The sequence below is a fragment of the Panthera uncia genome (genome assembly GCF_023721935.1).
Source record: "Panthera uncia isolate 11264 chromosome D3 unlocalized genomic scaffold, Puncia_PCG_1.0 HiC_scaffold_8, whole genome shotgun sequence".
NCBI lineage: Eukaryota > Metazoa > Chordata > Mammalia > Carnivora > Felidae > Panthera > Panthera uncia.
The window spans coordinates 38598769-38608406 of NW_026057586.1; the positions used below are offsets into that span (position 1 = coordinate 38598769).

Sequence of the window (9638 nt, forward strand, 5' to 3'; positions counted from 1 at the left end):
TAATATTGGCATTATGGTTTTAAGGTGCATGCTATCGGCTAGGGTGATCCAGCAGGCATGTGGAATAGAACGCAGGATTAGGAAAGAAGAGCCAAAGCCAGAAGGTTTTTGGCATATATGGGCCATACACCATGGTGGGGAAGGAGGCTGGTTAGCAGATGTGCACAGCCCCAAGAGAAAACACCAGAGAAGAAAATGGCAGAGACATCAACATGCACCATCAGACGGAAGAGCACAGCTCCCGTAGGAGGCTGAGGAATGGCTTTCAGCCATGTGGCCGCAGGAAACAATTTAAAATATATTATGAACATCTCAGGTACATGGTTTCAACTTGGATGAGGTTAAAAAAAAAAGAGAGAGATTGCAGAAGGAACGTGCAATGTCAAGACTAAGAAGAGGACACTGCCTTTGCCATTATAAAACCCTTAGTATTCTCCAGGAGGGATTATTTAGGTTGCCACACCCACCTAGAACAATGTGAGCAGTTTAGGGAGTAGAAATGCGGAAGCACTGGTTATTTTGAGTCTTTCAAGAAGCTTAATGACTAACAGAAGAATAAGGTGAAGCGGTGGTTTTAGGGGAAGAGAGTATTAAACGAAGATTCTCTAGGTTCTAGGACATTAAGAGAATACATAATGCCTCAAACAAGCGATTAAAATTCCCACTCCAAAGGGACTCGAGCTACATCAAAAATTGTTGTTCTGTTCCAGATAACCTCACGTTTCCTTCAAAAACATCAGACATCAAAAATGCCAAGTATAACAAAGAATTAGTGAAGCCATTTGGAACAGATCAGGAGTTTTTACTAAATTCAAGTTTACTTCAGGGGGAGAAAAAGGCTCGGAAATCAGAGAAAGGCGTGAAGCTCGGTACAGTGTGTGTACTCAAACATGTCAAATAATAATGGAAAAGAGAAATTTACCTTCCGCCAGTCGCTGTTTCCATCCTTGTGCTGCATATGCAAAGAATTCATTATTCAGAGCTGAAGAACTGAGGCGTAAAATTCCATCACTTCCCATCTAGGAAATAAGCCGAAGAAAACAAGACGCCATCAAGAATAACTCAAAACAAAAGTACACAGGAAAGAAGAGAAAACTGAGGGTGGGGCAGGAGAGAAATAGCGCGGGGTAGAAGGGAGGACAGGAACCTTGCAGAAGGTGAATCTCCTGGTAGGAAAAGTGCACTCTACATCGACTATTATATTGACAAAAATACATGAAGTTAAAGGAACTCTTTATAAGGCATTTCCATCACAGGTGGTGAGTATAACTACCGATCCCGATGTGTGGGATTTCATCAAAAACAGTTTTATACCTTTTATCATTTCAATATGCCTTAAATGGTACCACATTAAAACTCAACATGTTCATACCTTTAGATCGTGTTTATAAATTAAGTTTTCTAAAATCTGTGGAGGCTAAAGAAATCCAATCTGGTCACTTGGACTCTTTTGCCGGCTGAGGTTTAGACAACAAAAAGTTCTAAAACATTAAAACAAATACACTCACACTGTCAGATATACCCCGCCCCTCTCTCGTCTCCAACTGGGAAGCACACAAAAAAAACAGGTAAATAGTAAAGTGTAAAACAGGGGCAACTTTATGCTACTAACCTTTTTCCTCAAACATACTCCTTCTTTTAAAATTCACATGTAGGGGCGCCTGGGTGGCTCAGTCGGTTAAGCGTCTGACTTCGGCTCAGGTCACGATCTCACAGACCGTGGGTTCGAGCCCCGCGTCGGGCTCTGGGCTGATGATGGCCCAGAGCCTGGAGCCTGCTTCAGATTCTGTGTCTCCCTCTCTCTCTGACCCTCCCCCGTTCATGCTCTGTCTCTCTCTGTCTCAAAAATAAATAAACGTTAAAAAAAAAAAAAAATTCACATGTAGAAGGGATTCGGATAAGCATCATCAAACTGGATGCTTTTACCTTTCCAGTTATTTACTGCACCTTCCGTGTGCATGTAGTCTGCTTGCTGACACAGAGAGTGAAAGAATCGGCCATTGCCCTTGGCTGGCCGCCCAAGCGGTTGAGGAGTAAACATGGAACACCACACCATTAGGTGGGTGGGAATTAAGAAGGGCAAACAATAAAAGCTGAGGGATGACATCTAGGTGGACAAGAATGGTGAGGAAGAATGTGATGCCAGAGGCAAAACCGGTGCAGAGTCTTGCAAGATAGGATCTGAACAGAATGGTTTCAGAAATAAAGCACGTAGTGTTACTGTCACCGTGACCAAGAGCTAGCTCTACTGCAGAGGCAGGACATCACAGACAACCGTAACGGGACCACGTAAGAAGGTGCGAGGTGCTTCAGCCTGCTGGTCAAAGGCCTGGCAAACTGTAGCTCCAATTCGATTTTCAAAGATTTCCTCTTATGGCCATAGACACACTTCACGTGTACTAAGCCCCAATTGTCACTGCTACCTGAAAGCGTGCCCAGAGATTTCTCATCCCCATGTTTGTTTGTTCGTGGCCTTTTCCACACTCCATGTTCACCCCTGAAATACCACCCCTTTTTAAAAATTTCACTCAAATGACACCTTCATGAATGTGTCAGCTGAAGCATCGTTCAGGAGCAAAGCAGAACACTGAATCTCAAAGTAAATATTATATAATTACTCTAAATTGGATAACAGTAGATCGAATTCAGAAGAGAGACACTGTGAATAAACATGAGGGATGTTGAATGCTGCCATCACGACATCCACAGGGAACCGCGGAGCTGACATTCTGAGTTTCTTCATCTAAGAAGATACTGATAACCATGCTAAAATATTCAATACACTTCACAAATCTCAGGGAAGACTCCATTCATTCATTGAACTATTGTTTACTCACTCACAGCTCCTTCAGCCTTTGTCAACAGATGCTTATTAAGCCACTCACGTGAACCCATGTACCCGGCTCTTGTATACAGTGGCAGCAGAGAAAAAGCCCCCGCCCATGTGTCGAATATGTTCTACATATAGAAGATACTTCGGGTCCCCGTGTATCTCTTCCACCTGCCTGAGTTCAGCGTGGCTGTAATACAGTTATATCACCAAGCCAGCATCCCACCTCAGTGTCCTCCCACAGCCCCAAGATCCGAATGGGTAAGTTACCCAGCCTTCCCATCTTCTGACTGGACAGTTCTAGGACTCCGGCTTCTGGAATGCCGTATATATGCACTGAACCGATGGATACCGTTTGGTCGTGTGCTCTCAGCAGCTGGACTACATGGGCCTGGGAACCAGGCACAAGACTGTGCCAAACCCTGTAAAATTAAAAGTCCGTGCCCCGGGGGAGAATCATTTCTACTATGTCAGGGTTTCTCAGCCTTAGGCACTACCATCACTTAGGTCTGGAGACTCCTTTATTGTGGTAGCTGCCCTGCGTGTTATAGGCTGGTGAAGAGCATCCCTGGCCTCTACCCACCAGATACCAGTAGCAATTGTGACAAGTTGAAGCGTCTTCCAACATTACCAAACGTCCCTCAGAGGCAAACTCATCCCCAGGTAAGAATCATCGCACTATTGGACACGGGCTCCACTTGAGCCAAAACTCTGCCTGGTTACTTTGTGTCTCTCAGGTATCAGCGGGCAAGGGGAGGACTTACTGGACAGGTGAGATAATCAGCCCTAACCATCACGAGGGAGGGGGACTGCTGCCATAGTGTGGGGGCAGAGAGAAGGATGTGGGGGGAATGCTGGAGATTCCCTGGGACATATGTTGGCGCTTCTGTGTCTGGTGGTAACAGTGAACGTGGATTAGAGCAAGGACAGTCAGAATAGGAAAGGCAGCCAAGGGCTCAGACTCCTCAAGGATGGCACTTGGGGCCACTGAGCCAGGCAAACTAGCAGAATTACTGGCCGAGTGTAAGGAAATTCAGAAATGGGTGTCAGAGAAGGGAAATGATAAGCTTCAATTACAGCCTTAAGACCAGCTTGAGACCAGTAGAGCCTGCAGCTGGTCCGCTAACCCCCTGATCAAAAGTCTTGGTCTGCCCCCCCCTCCCCACCCCCACACCAAAGTATGAGCAGCCACTAATTAAAGTGACAGAGTGAACTTAACATGAACCACAACAAGGTCTGAGTGGTGCAGAGGTAGACCAGACAGGACATTTGTGATTCCACATCTAGCCTACAGGAATACAGAATATCTGGGGCAACAAAGCGCACTTGCCCGGCTCATGCCTACAAAACTCTAGGACTTTCTCGGATGCAGATACAACCTGGAAATGCAAATCTTGGTCCTTGGGGCAACGCCCAATCTATGAGAGACGAGGGTTTGTCATGGTGAAAGGTCCTGCTTTCCTGCAGTGCTGGGACAGTTTTGGGACTCATTCTACACATTTTCCTAGAAAGTCCTCCATAGAACCGAGACCTGGTTATCTGGAGGGTTTTTCCTCTCCTTGTCTTCCCATCATCTAATCCCTGGCTTCTGCTTCCAAACTGACTATACTTAAGTTCTTATTCCAGGCTCCACTTTTGGAGGGAAGGGGCAGGGGAGGATCCTAAGTAAGACTGAATCCAAGGGGTTTGGGCTTTATCCTCTATGTGGAAATGGTCCAGTGAATGTACCATATAAGGTAAACCTGAGCCTTGAGGCAGGGGTTGAATCAGCACGGTGCCTCAGGCTAGTGGCCTCCAGATCCAAGTTAGCCCCTTGACATACCCCTGTATATTAATTGCCTTTTTGGTGTGTGCCACAACGGGAGAAAGGTCTAAAGCACTGTTCTAGGTAACGAGAACTACCATTAAAAAGGTCTAAGCCTAGGAAAAGCCCCCAAAGGTTTGTGCTTAAAATGATAATTCTGTCACCTTTAAAAAGGATGAAATGGAGAGGAATGTAGAGATGCAAAGGCATCGCTAGAAGGTAATGGAATCCTTGCATGAAAGATAATAAAAGAAAGGCAAATGTGAGATATTCAGGACTGGGTGCAGGGCTTCAGGACTGAGCAGGTAAAGGCAGCAGATGCCAAACGGGGTCAGTATGCTCCCTGGAAATGGGGTGGATGAAACGGCAGCTAAGCTTCAGAACAAGTCTTCAGGCAGCGCTATGAAAGAGGTCTGGCAAAGCCCAAAGGATGCAGAGAAAGTCCATCAGAATGATACCTCTAAGAATCCTGAAATGTTCTGTGAATATTGACTCTGAATGTCTGTGCATGGTTTGGGAGCCTTGAGAAAAAACTTCACTTAGGAAGACTAAAAGGGAAGAGGTTTTCTTATTGTGCAGATTTTAAATAGGACTAGTAGGTGGAAGGCAAGTCCCCTGAAGAGGTAAAGAAATTTACTTGCTATGAAGTGCATTTATAGAAGGTACAATGAATAGGTTCGAATTTTTCTATATTTGAAGACATGCATGGTGCCTCATCACCTTCTAGAGTCCATGCAATTCCTAGGTTGCCTAGATGGAAGGTACTCAAATAAATGTTTATTGCTCCCCTTGCTTTGTGTAATGAAAGATTTAAAATTTAACTCTGGTAGCTGATATGCAGGATTTTAGTTGTGTGTATTTCCCAGGCCAAGGGCATGATTAGTTATTAACTGAAATTTCGGCATAATTTTAAGACACAAAGAAATACCAGATCCAGATTAGCTCTGACAGAGTCTCAAGATTTCAGCGCATGAGGATGTGAGGCAGTGTGAAATAAACACATTCAAAAATATGGAAGCCAGCCCTGAAGGGAAATGTTTTTCTTTGAAAACAGAAAAATAATATTAACTGCCAGACTTCCAGCCTGTATGAGACAGCGCAATTAAACACTAGGGCTAAATTGGACCCAGGAAATACAAGCCAATAAAACTTTTAAAATACACTATTAATTTTATGGCCTTTAAGAAATACTGTCCAAAAGACATAACATTTTAATGAGCTGGAACAATAAACATTTCTGAAAGGTTTACTTATTTATTTATTGCTGAGCTATAAATTCTTGTTTTTCGGAATACCCACACTAGAAATGCTCATTCTAAAATCTCCCTCAACCCTCTCATAATGAAGTGTCTAACTAAGCTGTTGATAAATTATGCTTCCTTTTTAATTAGGAGGGGAAAAAAACTTTGAACATTTTAGTTGTTACAGAGGAAAATAAATATTAGTAAAGGGAAATGCATTCGTGCAGAGATCGTTTCACAAAGGTTTAAACTTCTTATTGGTGAGTGTATCATTTGCCTTTGATATTGATTTTAACAACACCCATTTTGTGGGGTGGATGTCAGTGGAATTCAAAGGGCTAAAATGCCAATGCTACTTGCACACTATCCAGTTTTTGAAGTTTGACAAATTTTAATTCTGTACACGGATACATCTATGTTTAATAATAATCCTTTAAATGTCTAATACATTCTTTATCACTTTTTTCTTATTTTGGGTTTCTTGTAAGTGATTCAGAATGCATGATATGTGGGCTGCAAAGTGGAACAGTGAGAGATGTGTCGGGAGAGTTAGAAAATAGCCAGACAATAATGGGACACCGAGATATACTAAGCAATGTGGATTTCATTCTACAGACAATGGGTGGCCATTCAAAGTGAAGCCACATCATGCTGAGTGCACCCAGGTAAGCAGGCTGCTGATTGAGATGGGGTGTTCAGGATGGGCCTCTCAAATGCTCACGATTGGTATGGGACGTTCACAGAGGCACCTGGGAGCAGCAAGGAAGCAGTCATGCAGCCAGGTGGGGAAGAGTGCGCTAAGTGAACGGCCCAAAGACCTGGAGACATGCTGGGGAGTAGTGGGACAGGAGCTGCATGGACAGAAACACGCTGGGCATCAGACCCAGCGTACTGACTGGCGTTTCCCCAACGTGAGCTGGAAAGCCTTGGAGGGATTTTGGTCTGAGGAATGGGAAGTTCTGGCATTTCAAAAGGATAGCTCTACTGCTGTGTTTAAAAAAGACTTTAGAGTAGTGCCATCCAACAGCAATAAAAATGTCAGCCACATGTGTGATTTCAATTTTCTAGTAACCACACTGAAACAATAAAAAGAAACGTGAAATTAATTCTCATACCACCTTTTATTCAACCCAAACTATCCAAAATGTTACTGTTTAAATTGATAATCAGTATGAATTCTGATATTTTTCATTGTTTTTGTATAATAATTCTTCAATATCAAGTGTATATTTTAAAACACCTCAGTCCAGGGGCACCTGGGTGGCTCAGTCGGTTAAGCGGCCGACTTCAGCTCAGGTCATGATCTCACGGTCCGTGAGTTCGAGCCCCGCGTCGGGCTCTGTGCTGACAGCTCAGAGCCTGGAGCCTGTTTCAGATTCTGTGTCTCCCTCTCTCTGACCCTCCCCCGTTCATGCTCTGTCTCTCTCTGTCCCAAAAATAAATAAACGTTAAAAAAAATTTAAAAAATAAAATAAAATAAAATAAAATAAAACACCTCAGTCCAGATTGGCCATATTTCTGTTGCTCATCAGCCACTGGTGGCTGCTGGCAGCTACTGCATGGGACAACACAGTTTTAGACGATAGAGACTTCTCAAGACACACGTATGTAGTTACTGTGATAATCCAGAAAAAGATGACAGTAGCTTGCACTAGGGTGGCAATAGGAGAAATGATGAGAAATGCTTGAGTATGATTATATCCTGACTCAGGATCAACTCAGTTTCAACTCAGGTTGAACCCACAGAAGTTGATGATGGATTGGATGTGTGGTGGGAGGGAAAGAGAATAGGCAAGGATGCCAACAAAGACTTTTTATTTGACTTTGTCAATTACGATTATGAAATTTTCTATTTACTGAAAGGAAGAAGACAGGGGAGCCTGGGTGGCTCAGTCGGTTGAGCTTCCAACTTCGGCTCAGGTCACGACCTCACGGTCTGTGAGTTCAAGCCCCGCGTCGGGCTCCGTGCTGACAGCTCAGAGCATGGAGCCTGCTCTGGATCCTGTGTGTCCCTCCCTCACTCACATTCTGTCTCTCTCTTTCTCAAAAATAAACATTAAAAAAGAGAGAGAGAGAGAAGAAAATGGGAGGAGGTTTGGTTTTAAACCAATTAAGGCTGAGATGCTGATTATGATTCCAAGCAGATACCTCAGATCTATCATTCTGCATAGAGTGTAGGGGATGCCCTGAACATAGGCAAGTTTAGGGACAGGGACTCCTCTGTCAAGAATCATCAAGAGAACGCCAAGGTATAAATGATGAACTCTTAAGACTGTCAGGGAATGGGGGCGCCTGGGTGGCTCAGTCGGTTGAGCTTCCGACTTCGGCTCAGGTCATGACCTCACGGTCCGTGAGTTCAAGCCCCGCGTCGGGCTCTGTGCTGACAGCTCAGAGCCTGGAGCCTGCTTCAGACTCTGTGTCTCCCTCTCTCTCTGACCCTCCCCCATCCATGTTCTGTCTCTGTCTCAAAAATAAAATAAAACATTAAAAAAAAAAAAAAAAGACTGTCAGGGAATGGAAGTAAAGAGAAGGGACCTGTTCAAGAAAAAGGTATAGGGACCAGACTAATGGAGCTGAGTGCATATGCTGTGGGTGGTAAATGAGACAAAGGTGTAAATGAGGAGTTCCAGGCATAAGGCCTGGATAATCTCGTGGATGGTGGTAGCAGAAATCAGGACAGGAAAAGGCACATGGAAGAGCAGTATTCTGGACAAAGAAATGACGGTTTTTGCTCTGGATATGCTGATATGAGGATATCTTGAAGGCATTCGAGTAAAGGTATCTAATCAATAACCAAGACTTAGAGAAAGAAGCTCAATGGCAAGGGATGAATCAAACAAAGAAAACTAAGAATTCTTAGCAAAGAACGTGTATTTGAAAACATGGATATGGATGAGACCATGCAAGAAGAATTTACCAAAAGAAAGAAAAAAAAGAAAAAAAAAGATGACTTTAAAGCAGAGACCTAGGAACACTAATCTAGAAGGAATGGGCAGAAAACATAGATCTGGCTACGAAAGCTGAGCAAAAGCTGTCGGGGGAGGAGGAAAATCAGAACAAGGGGCAGAGAGGCAAGGGAAGAAAGTGATCCGTACTGTGTGTGTGCTAGTATTTACCAAGCCGTGTAGAATTATTTAGGTCAGCAGTATGTGCAGCAGACTATAGAAGTTGCTGTGTCCAATAAAAAATTCCACAGTCTTTAGAGCAAAGACAAGCCAGGTAGAGGGAGACCAAACAGAAGACAAACGCAACAGCCAAAGAGTGATGAGCAGACGAAGTATATAAGTTGTCATCACTGATCCTCTTATACCTGATCAAGCACCCAGGGCTCTTGTACTATGTATCCAGTAAGAATTAAAGTCAGTGTATTCATGGTCTCTAAAGGGTAATTTTTCATTTTTTACCTTATCATCTAATAGGATTCAGGTGGCTCAGGAGACTCCAAATGCTCAAGGTTTATCCATAAGGGAAGATGTAATTCTTATGCATGAAGTTAGACATAAAAATGAAAGAAGGTTGCCGAGAGAGAGTGTCAGTAAGGGGAAGAGGACCAACGACAGACTAAGAACAATTTGGCCAGTAACTTTGGAATGCTATTTCCAAAACTGCATTAAGATAATATTCCCCAAACTGTATTTTGCAAAATAGGAATTTTAATAGGTAATTTTAATTCTAATGGGTAATCCATCTAAAAGGAAATGGATTCTGCCATCCAACAAATATGGCTTGTATTTACTAAATGTGATTAAATAGTTTTCTTTAC

At 43.3% G+C, this 9638-nt stretch overlaps 1 protein-coding gene across 1 annotated transcript in view; it reads right to left on the reverse strand.

The window, feature by feature from the left end:
- The window catches only part of ASXL3 (ASXL transcriptional regulator 3), a 122281-nt gene that overhangs the window by 15382 nt on the left and 97261 nt on the right, over positions 1 to 9638 (reverse strand). Inside the window, exon 10 of the mRNA XM_049619559.1 lies at positions 923 to 1019. Coding sequence (XP_049475516.1) covers positions 923 to 1019 — 97 coding nt within the window. The remainder of the gene's footprint in view (positions 1 to 922; positions 1020 to 9638) is intronic.